Source organism: Eptatretus burgeri, chromosome 17, assembly GCF_056783735.1.
Source record: "Eptatretus burgeri isolate ZD-2024b chromosome 17, Ebu_testis_v1, whole genome shotgun sequence".
Lineage (NCBI taxonomy): Eukaryota > Metazoa > Chordata > Myxini > Myxiniformes > Myxinidae > Eptatretus > Eptatretus burgeri.
The window spans coordinates 11723377-11741077 of NC_140977.1; the positions used below are offsets into that span (position 1 = coordinate 11723377).

A 17701-nucleotide genomic window follows, 5' to 3' on the forward strand; every position below is an offset into this window, starting at 1 on the left:
CCTTCTCCCATGAGTCTTCTGCATAGTTGCATCTCTTTTCCTTCTCTCATGAGCTTTTTTCTTTCCTCTCGTGAGCTATTTCCGTCACAGCTCGTGCGAGCCTGCCCTGTTCACTTCTTTGCACTCTTGCCCTGTTCTTCACATCGCTCTTCCCCCCCCTCCCCTCTCATGAGTCTTCTCCGTCTCTCATTGGTGTGTGGCCGATGGGGGTCGGTCCATGACGTGCCATGTGGAAAATTCCACGTCATTCTGAGGAAACGCTCGGTACAGCCCTCGCCCGTCCCTTCACACGCACAAGGCCGCGACAGAAGCTACCGATCCCTCCCTCACACGCAGGCATTCCCTCATACAGTTCTTTTGCACCCCACAGACCACGAATACCAAGCGTCATGCACTGTGCCATGCACATGTGTAAAATAATGTAATTAAAACGGAGAGATTCCACCGGACCGAGGGATGACCGAACGGCCGCAGGGTTGAAGGTAAACCCAATGTGGTGAAGGAGGGATTGTCGCAAGGATGTTTTCTGAAGGAGAGTTATTGGTGGATTGAGAAAGGCAGAGGGGAGGGGGAGGAGGGAAATGGACAGATGGGGAAAAGGAGGGATGATTGAAAGTAACAGAGCAGGAGGGGGGAACCATTACAGTGGAAAAAATACAACCTTGCTAACGCATGTCCCCACTGAACAACCCCTCACCAACGGACCAAGGACTACCTACACAAAGACAATTGAAATAACTATTCCTCAGGTCCCCTACGTGGCCAAATATGCTCTCCCCCTGGGGTAACTTTTCAAAACCAGAACAATATTTCAAAAATTTACTGGATCAGGCATTGTGTGTGGTGGAGGTGTGTGCTCCACTGAGTGCCCTTCCATTTTAGAAATGTGTTTACATGCTTGAGAATTTCATTTTCACACCGAATATACATATATTTATTTTCACACACATTTTCAGAAAGATTTGTGTTTTATTCAACACGAGCAGTCTCCCCCTGCCCCCTTTCGGTTGGAATGATATGGGTGCACAAGGGGAATTCTAAGTGGAGTACAATCTTTGCTGAAGTTAAGTGACGAAATTGATGATACGTTAATTTCTGGTTTGAAAGTGTTTTGCTTCCAGTGTGATGAGCGCTTTTATTAACTTCGAGCAGAGTACCTTTCCCCTGGGTGGGTCGAGTTTGCACAGGACTTGCTGAAAAGAAGTGGAGTCCGTATTTTTTTTAAGAAGACTCGATGTTTGCGAGATGTGCTTAAAAGGTTCTTGATGGTCGAAAGGTCGAAAAAGGGTACGTGAACATTAGTGTCGAAGGGATCAAAAGGGTCTAATCTCTCAAGCATGTAAAAAGGTCAAGTGGTCAAGAGTCAAAGATGTCTCTAATCTGTCTTTTGGGTGTAAGAGGTCGAAATGATTCGGCCGAAGGAGTATAAAGGTCACAGGTCTGGGGGTGTCCTTCGGGGCGTCAAGGGTATTGGTGGGGGGGGGGGGGTCTGCAGGCTCTTTGGGGTCTTGATGGTTTTGGGGGGGGGGGAGTCTCGGCATTCTAAAGGGTCGACAGGTTTCAAAGCTACATTCCAATAGTATGTAATCAGTAGATGTACGTACGTGTGTGTCGTCAGCGTGTCACTAATGTTCAAATAGAATAGACATCTTGTGACACACAGACATGAACTGAGCTTTAAATATATTTTGACGATCTAACATTATAAATAGTACTTATTTTATATATATATTATATATATATACACACATGTATGTGTGTTGTTGCTCTCGTTGGGCCCCGTGACTGCCCTGCAAGGACACTGCTGATAATATTCCACCGTTAACCACAGCCATGTAGGTCTGGCCCTTGGCAAATGTGTGTGGTGTCCCTGCCCTATCGGGCTGATTGACAGTTGTAGTCTCACCCACCTCTGAGTCCTTCCTCTTCCTTCACAAAGGAATGCAGTTTTGTGTACTTTTCATGGAATCCTTTCAGGCAATTAATATTGCAATCATCAGTTTGCACATTCCCACTATAAAATGCAGTTGATTGGTGTTAAAATCAAGTTTGTAGCTTAAACCAATTTTGAGTTCGGCTGTCTAAAAAAAAGAAAAAAAAAGAATGACCAACGGGCACTTTTGGGTTTCATTTTTCTTGTTCAACGATGACCCATGGTTTAATGAGGGTTATTGGATGGATGAGGAATTCTCTGCAGACGACTGGTCGGTAATTTATCGGTGTGTGTGTGTGTGTGTGTGTGTGTGTGTGTGTGTGTGTGTGTGTGTGTGTGTGTGTGTGTGTGTGTGTGTGTGTGGTGTGTGTGTACACACACACACACACACACAAGATTTATGTTGTCTTGAGCTGATGGAGTGTCTGGGCCATCCCAACAAAGTCTACCGACTTCTTGATGGTACAATTTCATGTTCAATGATATGATTTTAATTTGAGCCTTCCACTTCCTTCTGATGCCTCCAACACCCCCTCCATTGATCTTAAAGAAAAGAGAAAAGAATGAAAATATTTTCCATGTGCAAAACCATTCTTACCCAAACTTTGTGTCCTTCAACCCCCTCTCCACTCCTGCTTGAAGGTCCTCATAAATTTGCATAATTCTTTCTCTTTTATCCAGAGTGAATCTCATGATCTTCCTTTTCCCAACCTGGAGCAGCCTTTCTCTTTGCCGGAGGAGATCATGGCTGTGAGGGAGAAGAAGGATGGTGAGGGTCATGGGGTTATTGTTGGGTATGCGAACGAAGGCCTGTGATTATAAGCTGATTTACCAGGGGGAGCTTCCCAATTATGAAGCAAACGGTTTTCCTGGATTGAGAGTTTTTAGATTTGTTAAGGAACATATTGGTGGGCAGCCAGGTCAATAATCTCAACTTCACTTGAGTAAAATTGATTAGCTAAAACCATATCAATATCTTGCCATTTGCAATTGCAGTGAAAAGAGGGAAATGTTTTAACCTTTACACCGGAACGTTATGGAAAAACTGTTGTTTGTCACCTGGGGTCTGCTGTGACTCTGCCATGTATTTGTGAAAATTTAACAAGTAAAAGTAACACACAAAGCATCATTTTGTCGAAGCAACTTTAATGGCAACCCTTCGAACGGAGTAAACCCAAATTCTCTCCAATGAAATGTATATACTATGCTCTTTGCAGTAATTTTTTGTGACTTCTCGCACACCATCTGCGATTTCCTGTCCCTTGTCCTGGAGCACATGTAACGACGACATTTGGTGGGTCTCTCCCTGGATGGCGGTCATCCATTTATCTTGCACCCCAGAGCATTGAGGCCATGCTTGGCTCCTTTCTGAATAACTTGTGGTTCAGCCAACCAGTCTTCCATCTGACTGCTGATCAACTTGTTACCAAGCTCACTCAAGATTGCTCGACGTGTCCTGGAGTTGTTCGAGAAACGTTCAGGAAACGTAATTGTTGACACAATCAGAGCAGCAACATCTATAATGTTGAAGAAGATTGCCATACGCCAGTGCAGAATTTTCCTTTTACGGGTGTGTGCAGTGTGACCAAATAGCTCAAGTTATCAACTCCACCCTTTGTTTTGTTGTCGTACACCAGGATTTCAGGATTGTGTTTGGGATTATCTTCTGCAGGCACATCCTTGTTTTGATGGATTGAGAGGCAGATGACCCTTTTGTTTTTCTTTGGAACGTTTGACACAATTGTGAGGTTGTTTTTTTTTTCCACTAAATCCAAATGTTGCCAACCACTTCATGATGAGGACTTGTATTTCAGCAGGAATATCAGGTTTATTGCTTTTCAAAGTCCCTTCCAGTGTATTGTTTTGCTGCAGAAGTTCAATTGCTATTGGGACACCGGTGAAGAAATTGTCTGTGGTTACATTTCTTCCTGTTTTGTACCAAGGGGACACGAGATCCTTCGCCACCCTTCTACTCCGGTTCACCTTCTGGGTTTCATTCAGACGTTTACCAAGGTACACCTGGCCAGTCAGCGCATAGCTTCTCTCACTGTCACGGTTCCACCAAACCTTGATGCAGTATTTAGCTGGTTTATACTGGCCAGGTAATGATGAAAGGGACAGTGACCTCTATATGGTACCAACTGCTCATCCGCAGTCGTAGAAGGGCCAGGTATGTAATATTTCAGCAGGGCAGCAATAAATATGTCTCTGATGGCAGTGAAGTTCATCATCTTCCCCCCGTGCGTTTTGTGTATTTCGCTTGGTGAATCGAAAGTGGCACAAGATTTGTTGAAACCTTTTCAGGCGCATTGTTGCCCTGAGCATCAGTCTGCCAGTTCTGAAAGACCAACGTTCATCGAGCTGCTCACGGTTGCTCTTGACCACACCTGCGAGAATCGGGAGTCCATAAATGATTTCAGCTCGACGTCAGTGACAGATTTCCAATCGCTTGGTGGCTGGTCACCATGAATTTCATTGCACTAAAAAGAAAAATAATTTCATTTTGCTTGTGGTCTGGTGAGACTCTAGAAGCCAGGGAAGATTGTTTCTAACTTCCATCACGTTTGTATTGCTCCAAAATAGTTTCACGTAAAAACTGTTCATATTGTCAGTTGAATTGAGACAACACGATGGGAGATATCGCAGAAGGGGAAAAATGACAACATTAGTTGCAGAAAAATCAACAGGAATAGCACCGAGGGGTCCCAACAGACCCCACATGCCGGCTTCAAGATTAAGGATGTGGACAAGCCCAGGTTACCATGTATGTCTGTGGTGGAGAGCGTCTCCTCAAAGGGTGAATGTGTCTGTTGCCATCGATGGAACCTTTTTTGTTGTTTTTGATAGCAAGTGTTAGCTATTACGACCACCTCCATCCCATCCCGTACAACTACCCACCTTCATCCATGCCACACATTCTTAATCTCGCTCTTTGTCGATTTAAGTATGCAGCAGCCAGGCAACTCGAGGTCTAACACCTGATCCGCTGTGATGTTTTCAGGCATAATTTTCAATTGTTTTTGAAAGTGTCCTTGCCTTTCATGTGATGATCGCTCGCCTTGAGAATATTTGTTTTTGGAGATTTAATCCTCCAACAATCATAGCACTTGGGAAAGTCGTCCCGTGGCCAGACAAATTTTTTTTTTTGTATCCCACTGATAGGCAATGGCTTGTTCTTGTCACAAAATCTTCTCGGCTGATTCCTGTCACCTACCCAACTCATCCACCATGTTTTGTCATAATCCATCCACAACATTTTAAAATATGTTGTGCTGTATATCGTTTTTAGGACCATCTCTCAATGGTGAAGAATCACTTTTAAAGCATAACCTTTAAACGTGAAAGCATAACCTCCGTCCACCTTCGGTGGCAGAGGTAACAAGCTATTTCCAGATGTGATGCATTTTGGAGAACAGTTGGGTACCATCTTGTGCAGCATGGATAACACTGAACAACAATTTTTTACTGGAGATGTGTAAAGTGATTTAGACTAATTTGGGTACGCTGATTTCAAAAATCATAACCGTTTTGCTGTATCACGTCAGGATTTTCAGTAACAGAAATATTCCCATTGCCTAGAAGTCAGGATTTCAATGAAATTTACAAAAATTCATTTATTCATTTATTTCATCATGAATGCTTCAAAATTATAGAAATTACAGAAAAACTCCACTAGAATGGAATTAAAAATGCTTTAGGCATTTGGCTTTGCGTTTGTGCTGCTCTGTGTCAGTTTCACGATGCAGGAACCAGCAGAAATCGCCCATCATGTTCGGGTTGTGCCGCCCTTGGTAACGCGTCTCCATGAGTGAAATCTCTTGGTGGAATCGCTCGCCGTGCTCGTCCGAGACTGCTCCCAAGTTGTCAGGGAAGAAGTTCAGGTGCTGGTGTAGGAAATGGATTTTCAGGGACATCCTGGAGCCAAGTTTCCTGAAGGACTCCAGCAGCTGCTGCACTATTTCTTCATAGTTGTCCGCGCGCTCGTTCCCCAAGAAGTTGTCCGTCACAGCTTTGAAGCTCCTCCACGCTGCCAGCTCTTTGGGGTTTAGAGTTGTCGGAAAAGTTTCGTCCTTCATAATCTGTCGGATTTGCGGTCCAACAAAGACACCAGCCTTGATCTTGGCCTCCGACAAGGTGTTGCCAAACTTTTCCTTGAGGCCCACGCCTCAACCCACGCCCATTCAGATCCATTGCCCGTACAAAACTTTTCATCAAGCCGAGCTTTATGTGGATTGGTGGAAGGAAAACCTTGGCTGGGTCGACAAGGGCGACATGCTTCACGTTGTGTCGACCAGGTACATGCTCTTTTCGCTCTTCCCAATCTTTCTTCGTCCAGTGATTCTTGTCGTCTCTGCTATCCCAGAGACAAAGGAAGCACATGTATTTCGTGTAGCCTGACTGCAGCCCTAACAAAAGCGCCACCACTTTCAAGTCTCCGCAGATGTGCCAGTTGAAGTCATTGTACTTGATGGAATCAAGCAGCTGCCGCATAGTCTCATAGGTCTCTGTCATGCCGAACACGTGAGCCAGTGGGACTGATGGGTTCTCGTTGCCATTGTGGAGCAAAACAACCTTCAAGCTGTTCTTCCCCGAGTCGATGAAGAGGCGCCAGTCTGCAGGATCGTGATCACACCCAAGTTCTTTCAACAGACCGTTGATGTCACTGCAGAATGTCATCGTGTCTTCCATCTCAAAGAACTCAGCCATGTCTCTGTGACGTGCTCTGAACAAGGATATCTTGGTGTTAGGTTCAAGTAGATTCCACTGCTGCAGCCTTGATCCAAGCAGCTCTGCCTTCGCCTTTGACAGCGAGAGATCTCTTACAAGATCATTTAAGTCTCCCTGGTTCAGAAGGTGTGATTCTTGAGTGTCGGGTTCAAAAGGTTCATCATCACCATCCTCTTCACCACTGCTTACAGCTATGTTCTGATCAGCTGGAGGTGTTGGAACGGGGTTCTCGTCATCATGAGGCACAGGTTTACGAGCAGAGACGCAGTCAGCGTACTTGATGTGACCTTTAGTCTTCTTGTTGAAGCCGGCGATGCTTGTGCAGCAGAAATAACAATCATCATGATGATTCTGCGGCTCACGCCATATCATGGGCACCGCAAATGGCATGCTCGCGCGCTTGCCCACCAACCACTGAGTCAAGGTTGTGTGACAGCTTGTGCAGCAGATGTGTGGTGCCCAGCTCTGTTCTTGGTCCCCCACCTTACACCCGAAGTAGTGAAAGTAGGCGGCCTTCATTTTCACTGCTGAAGATATACTTCGCTGTTGATCTTTTTTGGTATACCGACCACAGACATAACAGAAGTTGTCAGGATGATTGGTACAGGAACGCCAACTCATCTTTATCTGAAAGAAAGAAAAATATAACACAAGTTAACAACAATTGTACGAAATAGACATGTTAAAGACATATGTAAATTTCATTGAAATCCTGACTTCTAGGCAATGGGAATATTTCTGTTCCTGAAAATCCTGACGTGATACAGCAAAACGGTTATGATTTTTGAAATCAGCGTACCCAAATTAGTCTTAATCACTTTACACATCTCCAGTAAAAAAAAACTTTTGAAATTTGTTGTTCAGTGTAATCGTCGTGTTACCCCGCATGCTTTCACAATCACTTGGTCTGTCTGTTACTTCTTCCCCGCATAAACAATGGTAGCGCCCAACATGTGAAGAGTTGTTCAGATGTATCTTCAGCGGGGTGCCTGCTTCTGGGCTGTCAATCGGGTGCTCCCAACTATTTTGGTGTCGTCGACGCCACAACTGAGAAGGATTAGAAAACAGATAGAGTCCTCAGATGAGTATATACCAGCTAGCTCGAAAGGGAGAGGAAATCGGCTCCAGGCTGATTTGCGATCGCCAGAAGCACGTGCACATGGTCAGCGCCTCCCACTCGGGTGATCTGGTGTCAATTGAGAATGTGGTCTTCGTCCAGTGCTGCATCACCACCTGTGAGGAGAGTCGGTAAGAGATGGCAGACATTTTGTGTTCAGGCTCTGAATGCTAAATTGATTAATTTGCACAAGGAATGCGGTGATGAGATTATTTTATAACCCTTTTCGGAGTTGTTACCCTCGCCAGAGGAAAAGATCGCATTTGGAGCCGTTGAGAACAGAACTCGAGTATGGTTTTTTTATTTTTTATCTGCAACCACTTGTTGGATTGAGTGACTTCATATCGTATGTTTTAATGATAATTATGATGTCATAGGTCACGTGTGACAGGCATGTTGGTGGAAAAAAGGAGAAACTATGGACCTCTATCTCTGAAACCATGCCAAGGAAAAAAATTGAAACTTGGCACATGGCAAGTACTCACCATGGGAAAGTGCTTTTTAAAATGTTTTTATTTATTAATGACGTCACAGGTGCCTTTGTTGTGACATCACAATTCTATGTGTAAAACGCTACATCCGATCAGTGTGAAAATTTTTGAGGTTCACCTTGGCATAAATTCGTGGACAGAAAAATAACTGACGTCAACGGTTAGGTGGTTCGGGGTGAAATCCAAAAGTCATTAACATTTTTTACAAATGCATTTTTGGCTCTGAAATATTCCATAGACATCAAATTTGGGTAAAGGTTGGTCTTCATACTCGTCTTGGTTGGAGTCAACTTATTACATACCAAAATAATTGATTGCATACATATTATTTTTTGAAAAAAATGGTTTTTGATGATTTTCTAAAAAGACGTTTGACACGAAAAAAGCCTTTTTCGAAAGCTCAATTTTTTTTTTTTGAAAGCATCCCTCCAGTAAATTTTTGATTTGTAATGACACATCATTATCAGAAATAACTGTTCAGAATTAATTTTGACCATATGGAACAATATAATTTTTCACCATATCACATCAACAACATGAACATTTTTTTCCGTCCCTTCGCTTTCCGTCCCTTCACATTGTACAATACCGAGAAGTTTGTTGGGACTAAACTTTCACTTAAAGTACATATAAAACAAGGATAAATGTGTCCAAGAGCAGCGTCTGAAAGGTTTTGTCAGCTAAAAACAAAAAAACAACTACAACAAGAACAACTTCCGATATTTTGTCACATGCCTTGATTAAGCTGCGAGACCCGTCATAGTGTATTTACGAAATTACAACACATTAAATGGAATAATCTTTAAATAGTAACGTGAACTTTTCGAAACTTTAAAGCAAATGTCTGAATATATTTAAAAGTTCATGATAGACGCTCTCAAAAGGCATCCTCAATGCGAGGATGTGTACAGGTGTTTAGTATTTAAGGAGATCCGGATCATGTAAAGGTTTTGTCTTCACAAGAAGAACAACAACAACGCCGAGCATTCTTAGAGCAGCGTTCGCTAAGCGAGACGCTGCTAAAAATGCGATTCAGACTTCTCCCATATGATTACAAATGCAGTAAAACAGATTTAATTTATATTTACTAGTGCGGGCCCATCGGTGCATAAACGACGACTGGATTGGGCCATTTTTTCACCCCCTCTCTCGTGGGTGAGGCGTGCCAGTATGTGCAGCTTCGTTCCTTCGCTCTCGTAAACGACAACTGAATTGGGGCATTTTTTTTCAATTAGATCGGACCAACCGTATCATAAATGGCCATAACTTGGGAAACACTCAGGTCCCCAGCGTCATTTGTGACGTCGTATCAAACGAAGAAGAATTGTGACGCCCCCTCTCTCTCGCCCCCCTCCTCTCTCGCCCCCCCCTGCAAATGTATTCACAAAAAAACAAATAAATAAATAAACATTAATTGTGACGTCATAGCACCATGTCCTGTCATGGGTTTGGTAAATGAATGGCCATAACTTGGGCACGGCTTGTCCGATTAATATCAAACCTTGAAAAGGCACGTACTCAGGTCCCCAGCGTCGATTGTGACGTCATACCAAACGAAGAAGAAGAATTGTGACGTCAACCGTGGAAAAGAAATAAATAAACAATTGTGATGTCACAGCACCGTGTCTTGTCATTGGTCGACAGATAAATGGCCGTAACTTGGGAACCGCTCGTCCGATTGATATCAAACCTCAAAGGCACATCCGCGGGTCCCCAGCAATATTCCTGGCAAGTTTCAATCAGATCGGACCGGCGGTCGTCGAGAAACGGCGGTCGCATACATACATACAGACAGACACACACACACACACAGAGATTGCTGGAATTAGATTCAATTAGATCAGACCAACCGTATCATAAATGGCCATAACTTGGGAAACACCTGGGAAACACTCAGGTCCCCAGCGTAAATTGTGATGTCATATCAAACGAAGAAGAATTGACGCCCCTCTCTCTCGCTTCCCCTCTATTGCCCCCCTCCTCTCAACCCCCCCTCTCTCAACCCCCCTCCTCTCTCAACCCCCTCCTCTCTCAACCCCCTCCTCTCTCAACCCCCCTCCTCTCTCAACCCCCCTCCTCTCTCAACCCCCTCCTCTCTCAACCCCCCTCCTCTCTCAACCCCCCTCCTCTCTCAACCCCCTCCTCTCTCAACCCCCTCCTCTCTCAACCCCCTCCTCTCTCAACCCCCTCCTCTCTCAACCCCCTCCTCTCTCAACCCCCTCCTCTCTCAACCCCCTCCTCTCTCAACCCCCTCCTCTCTCAACCCCCCTCCTCTCTCAACCCCCTCCTCTCTCAACCCCCTCCTCTCTCAACCCCCCTCCTCTCTCAACCCCCTCCTCTCTCAACCCCCTCCTCTCTCAACCCCCTCCTCTCTCAACCCCCCTCCTCTCTCAACCCCCTCCTCTCTCAACCCCCTCCTCTCTCAACCCCCTCCTCTCTCAACCCCCTCCTCTCTCAACCCCCTCCTCTCTCAACCCCCTCCTCTCTCAACCCCCTCCTCTCTCAACCCCCTCCTCTCTCAACCCCCCTCCTCTCTCAACCCCCTCCTCTCTCAACCCCCCTCCTCTCTCAACCCCCTCCTCTCTCAACCCCCTCCTCTCTCAACCCCCTCCTCTCTCAACCCCCTCCTCTCTCAACCCCCCTCCTCTCTCAACCCCCTCCTCTCTCAACCCCCTCCTCTCTCAACCCCCTCCTCTCTCAACCCCCCTCCTCTCTCAACCCCCTCCTCTCTCAACCCCCCTCCTCTCTCAACCCCCCTCCTCTCTCAACCCCCTCCTCTCTCAACCCCCTCCTCTCTCAACCCCCTCCTCTCTCAACCCCCTCCTCTCTCAACCCCCTCCTCTCTCAACCCCCCTCCTCTCTCAACCCCCCTCCTCTCTCAACCCCCTCCTCTCTCAACCCCCTCCTCTCTCAACCCCCTCCTCTCTCAACCCCCTCCTCTCTCAACCCCCCTCCTCTCTCAACCCCCCTCCTCTCTCAACCCCCTCCTCTCTCAACCCCCTCCTCTCTCAACCCCCTCCTCTCTCAACCCCCCTCCTCTCTCAACCCCCTCCTCTCTCAACCCCTCCTCTCTCTCACCCCCTCCTCCCTCTCAACCCCCTCCTCTCTCACCCCTCCTCCCTCTCACCCCCTCCTCCCTCTCACCCCCTCCTCCCTCTCACCCCCTCCTCCCTCTCACCCCCTCCTCCCTCTCACCCCCCTCCTCCCTCTCACCCCCTCCTCCCTCTCACCCCTCCTCCCTCTCACCCCTCCTCCCTCTCACCCCCTCCTCCCTCTCACCCCCTCCTCCTCTCTCTCTCACCCCCTCCTCCTCTCTCACCCCCCCTCCTCCTCTCTCTCACCCCCCTCCTCCTCTCTCTCTCACCCCCTCCTCCTCTCTCTCACCCCCTCCTCCTCTCTCTCACCCCCTCCTCCTCTCTCTCACCCCCCTCCTCCTCTCTCTCACCCCCTCCTCCTCTCTCTCTCACCCCTCCTCCTCCTCTCTCTCACCCCCCTCCTCCTCTCTCTCACCCCCTCCTCCTCTCTCTCACCCCCCTCCTCCTCTCTCTCACCCCCTCCTCCTCTCTCTCACCCCCCTCCTCCTCTCTCTCACCCCCTCCTCCTCTCTCTCACCCCCCTCCTCCTCTCTCTCTCTCACCCCCTCCTCCTCTCTCTCACCCCCCTCCTCCTCTCTCTCACCCCCTCCTCCTCTCTCTCTCACCCCCCTCCTCCTCTCTCTCACCCCCTCCTCCTCTCTCTCACCCCCCTCCTCCTCTCTCTCACCCCCCCTCCTCCTCTCTCTCACCCCCCTCCTCCTCTCTCTCACCCCCCTCCTCCTCTCTCTCACCCCCCTCCTCCTCTCTCTCACCCCCCCTCCTCTCTCTCTCTCACCCCCCTCCTCTCTCTCTCTCACCCCCCTCCTCCTCTCTCTCACCCCCCTCCTCTCTCTCTCTCACCCCCCTCCTCCTCTCTCTCTCACCCCCCTCCTCCTCTCTCTCTCACCCCCTCCTCCTCTCTCTCACCCCTCCTCCCTCTCTCTCCTCCCTCTCACCCCCTCCTCCTCTCTCTCACCCCCCTCCTCCTCTCTCTCTCACCCCCTCCTCCTCTCTCTCACCCCCCTCCTCCTCTCTCTCTCACCCCTCCTCCTCTCTCACCCCTCCTCCTCTCTCTCTCACCCCCCTCCTCCTCTCTCACCCCCCTCCTCCTCTCTCTCTCACCCCCTCCTCCTCTCTCTCTCACCCCCTCCTCCTCTCTCTCACCCCTCCTCCTCTCTCTCACCCCCCTCCTCCTCTCTCACCCCCCTCCTCCTCTCTCTCACCCCCTCCTCCTCTCTCTCACCCCCCTCCTCCTCTCTCTCACCCCCTCCTCCCTCTCTCTCTCACCCCCTCCTCCTCTCTCACCCCCTCCTCCTCTCTCACCCCCCTCCTCTCTCTCTCTCACCCCCCTCCTCCTCTCTCACCCCCTCCTCCTCTCTCACCCCCTCCTCCTCTCTCACCCCCCTCCTCCTCTCTCTCACCCCCTCCTCCTCTCTCTCTCTCACCCCCTCCTCTCTCTCTCTCTCACCCCTCCTCCTCTCTCTCTCTCACCCCCTCCTCTCTCTCTCTCACCCCCCTCCTCTCTCTCTCTCACCCCCCTCCCTCTCTCTCTCTCTCACCCCCTCCTCTCTCTCTCTCACCCCCCTCTCTCTCTCTCTCACCCCCTCCTCTCTCTCTCTCACCCCCCTCCTCTCTCTCTCACCCCCCTCCTCTCTCTCTCTCACCCCCTCTCTCACCCCCCTCCTCTCTCTCCCCTCTCTCCCCCCTCTCTCACCCCCCTCTCTCTCTCTCTCTCCCCCCTCTCTCTCTCCCCCCCTCTCCCCCTCTCTCTCCCCCTCTCTCTCCCCCTCTCACCCCCCTCTCTCCCCTCTCTCACCCCTCTCTCCCCCTCTCTCCCCCCTCTCTCCCCCCTCTCTCCCCCTCTCTCTCCCCCTCTCTCCCCCTCTCTCACCCCCTCTCTCCCCCTCTCACCCCCTCTCTCCCCCCTCTCTCCCCCTCTCTCCCCCTCTCTCCCCCCTCTCTCCCCTCTCTCCCCCTCTCTCCCCCCTCTCTCCCCCTCTCTCCCCCCTCTCTCCCCCCTCTCTCCCCCCTCTCTCCCCCTCTCTCCCTCTCCCTCTCCCCCCCTCTCTCCCCCTCTCCCCCCTCTCTCCCCTCTCTCCCCCTCTCACCCCCTCTCACCCCCTCTCACCCCTCTCTCACCCCCCTCACCCCCCTCTCACCCCCTCGCCCCCCTCACCCCCTCGCCCCCTCACCCCCCTCACCCCCTCGCCCCCCTCGCCCCCCTCGCCCCCCTCGCCCCCTCGCCCCCCTCGCCCCCTCTCACCCCCCTCGCCCCCTCGCCCCCTCGCCCCCCTCGCCCCCTCGCCCCCCTCGCCCCCCTCGCCCCCTCACCCCCCTCACCCCCTCACCCCCTCACCCCCTCACCCCCCTCACCCCCTCACCCCCCTCACCCCCCTCGCCCCCCTCGCCCCCCTCACCCCCTCGCCCCCCTCGCCCCCCTCACCCCCTCTCCCTCGCCCCCCTCGCCCCCCTCGCCCCCTCTCCCCCCCCTCGCCCCCTCGCCCCCTCGCCCCCTCTCCTCCCCCCTCTCGAATCGACGCCCCCCTCTCCTCCCCCTCTCACCGACGCCCCCTCTCCTCCCCCCTCTCACCGACGCCCCTCTCCTCCCCCCTCTCGAATCGACGCCCTCTCCTCCCCCTCTCGAATCGACGCCCCCTCTCCTCCCCCCTCTCACGCCCCCTCTCCTCCCCCTCTCACGCCCCCTCTCCTCCCCCTCTCGAATCGACGCCCTCTCCTCCCCCTCTCGAATTGACGCCCCTCTCCTCCCCCTCTTCCCCCTATCTCGCCCCCCTCTCTCCCTCCTCCTCTCTCGCCCCTCTGTAAATGTATTCACAAATGTCTACCTTTCCAACACTGAAAAAAGCAATAAAATAGCCGTAACTTGGGAACCGATGAATATCAAAAGGCGCCGATGAATATCAAATTTTGGTCGTATTCATATTGTGTTGGTCGTATGCATAACATATTAGTAACGGGCACATAACATTTTGTTCTTATCGATAACTAATACCAACGAATGCTTAGCCTGTTGTCAGCGTTCACAACCTATCCCCAACGATAGTTTAACTTCGGCAGAGCGCGCTGCACGTATCGCCGACGAACTCGTGGCGTAGCCTGTTAAAAACCTGCTGCACGCTGATTTAAATCATGACCGCCTGAGAATTGGAAGTGTCAACCACGCGGTCACACCTTGACGATTTAGCCAGCGTATGCCGACCTATGAAAAATGTCTAAAACGCTGGCACACGTCGAATACGGTATGGGTAAGTTGTGTATACGTTAAGAGCACGCTGAAAAACTATGAAGTACGCTGTCATATTTCGTGGTACGTTTAGTACGTCGTGAAATTTCAAGCATGCTGAAAATTTTATGACTTACTCGCCGTCAAGCTCACACGTTCCGCTACGCTGGGAATAAGTTGTCGGCACGATATGCGATTGTTGACACAAGCTCCTTGTAAGTTACTCATAAGTCGAAACACGTCGGTTATGTTTAGCATACGCGAAACTTATTTTCTCCGTCAAGGCACATTTTCTTTTTTGCTCCTTGGCTCCGTGAAGGCACGTGACAAAATATCTGAAGTTGTTGTTGTGTTTTATGTTTGTTTTTTTTTCTTTTCTTTTTTTTTTGTCTCACGAATTTTAAAATATATTCGGACATTTGCTTTTAAGTTTCGACGTGACGATATCCTCAAACAAAAAATATTCAGAGGAGGAACTAAGAATAAGACATGAGCAAACTGAAGAGGCAATCTGACATGACGTAACGGCACGTGACAAATATCGGAAGTTATTGTTGTTTTTTTTACGCTGCCAATACGCCATTATACGGTAGCCGTAAATTAGAAACACGTTCAGTAAATTCTGTGGTCGTCCGGAAGACGTCAATCAAATGCGTTGGAGGTACGTTACACATAGGTTCAAAGCACGTTACTCATAGGTGACAAATAAGTTTTGGGTACACAAAGCATTATCTCGACATGTTTTTACTTATGAGTAACTTACAAGTAACGTGCCTCGACGTTTCAACGATCGCATAACGTGCTTCGACGTGTGTCAACGATCGTGTAATGTGCCTACAACACGTTACTCATCGGTTATAAATAAGTTTCGAGAACGCTAATCATTACCTCGACCTGTTTCGATTTGTAAGTAACTTACAAGTAACGTGTATCGACGATCGCATAACGTGCCTACAACTTATGGCCAGCGTAGCGGAACGTGTGAGTCATACGCTGGCATACGTCGTAAAATTTCAAGCATGCTAAAATTTGAGGACAACTGCAAAGTACAACGATGAAAGCCAGCATACTACGACGTATTGCAGTGTTTTTCAGTGTGCTCTTATTGTTATCAAAACTTACCCATCACGTATTCGACGTGTGCCAGCGTTTTAGACAAATTTTTCATAAGTCGGCATACGCTGGCTAAATCATCAAGGTGTGACAGCGCCTAAACCTTGAAAAGGCACATCCGCCCCCCCTCTCCCCCTTCCTCTGTCACCCCCCTCTTTCCCCCTCCTCTCCCCCCTCTTCTCTCGCCCCTCCTCTCTCCCCCCACTCTCACCCACCCCCTCTCGCCGCCACCTCTCTCCCCTCTCTTGAATTGTGACGCCCCCCCCTCTTTGCCATCATCATTCCTCTTTAGCCGGCTGTCTTGTCTCACGGCACTTTTCTGTATAAATAAAAGATTCCAGGAGTAATCTTTGAAATCCCGTGTTTAATTTTCCTTGAGTGTCCTTCAAATTGTTGTGATCCCTGTTTGCCATGAGCATGTGATGAGGAATATAAAGAGTTAGTTTAATTTAAAATGAAATAAACATTAATTGTGACGTCATTCATGACGTCATAGCACCGTGTCTTGTCATTGGTTTGGTAAATAAATGGCTGTAACTTGGGAACTGCTCGTCCGATTAATATCAAACCTCAAAGGTACATCCGCGGGTCCCCAGCAATATTCCTGGCAAGTTTCAATCGGACCGGTGGTTGTCGAGAAACGGCAGTCGCATACAGACAGACATTAATATCAAGCCTTGAAAAGGCACATACTCACGTCCCCAGCATCGATTGTGATGTCATACCTTACGAAGAAGAAGAAGAAGAATTGACGTCAGTCGTGCAAAAATAAATAAAACATTAATTGACGTCTGCACCGTGTCTCTTCATTGGTCGACAGATAAATGGCCGTAACTTGGGAACTACTCGTCCGATTAATATCAAACCTCAAAGGCACATCCGTGGGTCCCCAGCAATATTCCTGGCAAGTTTCAATCAGATCGGACTGGCGGTTGTCGAGAAACGGCGGACACACACGCACACACATTGCTGGAATTATGGTAGATAATGTATATACACTCTCAGCAAGAAAATAAAAGTTAAGATTTCTCAATTCTATCGATTCCATCCCTTCGCCATGATTTTTTTTGCAGAATTTTTTTTATGCATCAAGTGACTAATTTGAAATTTGGTGTACTTATGTAGCCCAACTCCACTTCAAATTATACTCTTTCCTGGAATTAATACCCTCGATCAGTTTTGGACTCTAAGATTATTATACCATTTTCTGTCCCTTCGCTTTACGCGACTTTTGGATTTCACCATTCGGCAGCCATATTGCTTTTTTTTTAACTTTTTAAATCTTCAAAAATCTTCTCTGAAATGGCTGAACTGATCAAGGCAAAACTTTACAGCCATGAACACCTATCCATAAGGAACAAAACGTTCCCACCTGTGATGTCGTCGGTCATGGTTTGGCAGCCCAATTGGATTTCCCTAAAACTTCTAAAAACCTTCTCCAGAACAGCTGGACAGATAGAGGAGAAACTTCACACACGATCCCCAAGCCTTGGTACAAGGGTGTTCACGAATAATTATTGATGGGTCACGGTCTGGGAACCATATTGAATGAAAATCTTTAAAATATTCTCTCTTGAACCGCTTCATCGATCGACATGAAACTTTACAATTAAGATGCTGCGGTGATACCAAATGTTCGTCTTGAGCTTCAACCTGATCGGACGCATGGTCCAGCAGCCAGAATTATTAGATTTTTTTTTTTTAAATCAGGCTCATTTGGCTGTGCCTGGATGGGTTTGAGAGTACAGGAGCCGCAACTGAAACCCGAATCTATCCAGGTTCCTCCTGATGACTTCATCTTTGCTTTTTTTTTTCTTGTTTGCATTCCTTCTGATGACTCCAATGCAGGACTTGTTACAATTTGGTCTCATTTGAATTGAATGTATTTTTATCCAATTCTAAATTCAATTGAATAATTTTTTTTTAAACGTCAGTCAGGGTCAGGTGTCCAAAGTGGGACGTCTTGGGACCTGGTCCATACTGCTAGCAGTGAAAAGGTGCAAT

The 17701-nt window shown here is 48.6% G+C and overlaps 1 protein-coding gene across 1 annotated transcript in view; it reads left to right on the top strand.

Moving 5' to 3' along the window:
- The window catches only part of LOC147009321 (uncharacterized), a 54548-nt gene that overhangs the window by 22644 nt on the left and 14203 nt on the right, over nucleotides 1–17701 (top strand). The window contains exon 3 of the mRNA XM_085862136.1: nucleotides 2615–2702. Coding sequence (XP_085718262.1) covers nucleotides 2615–2702 — 88 coding nt within the window. The remainder of the gene's footprint in view (nucleotides 1–2614; nucleotides 2703–17701) is intronic.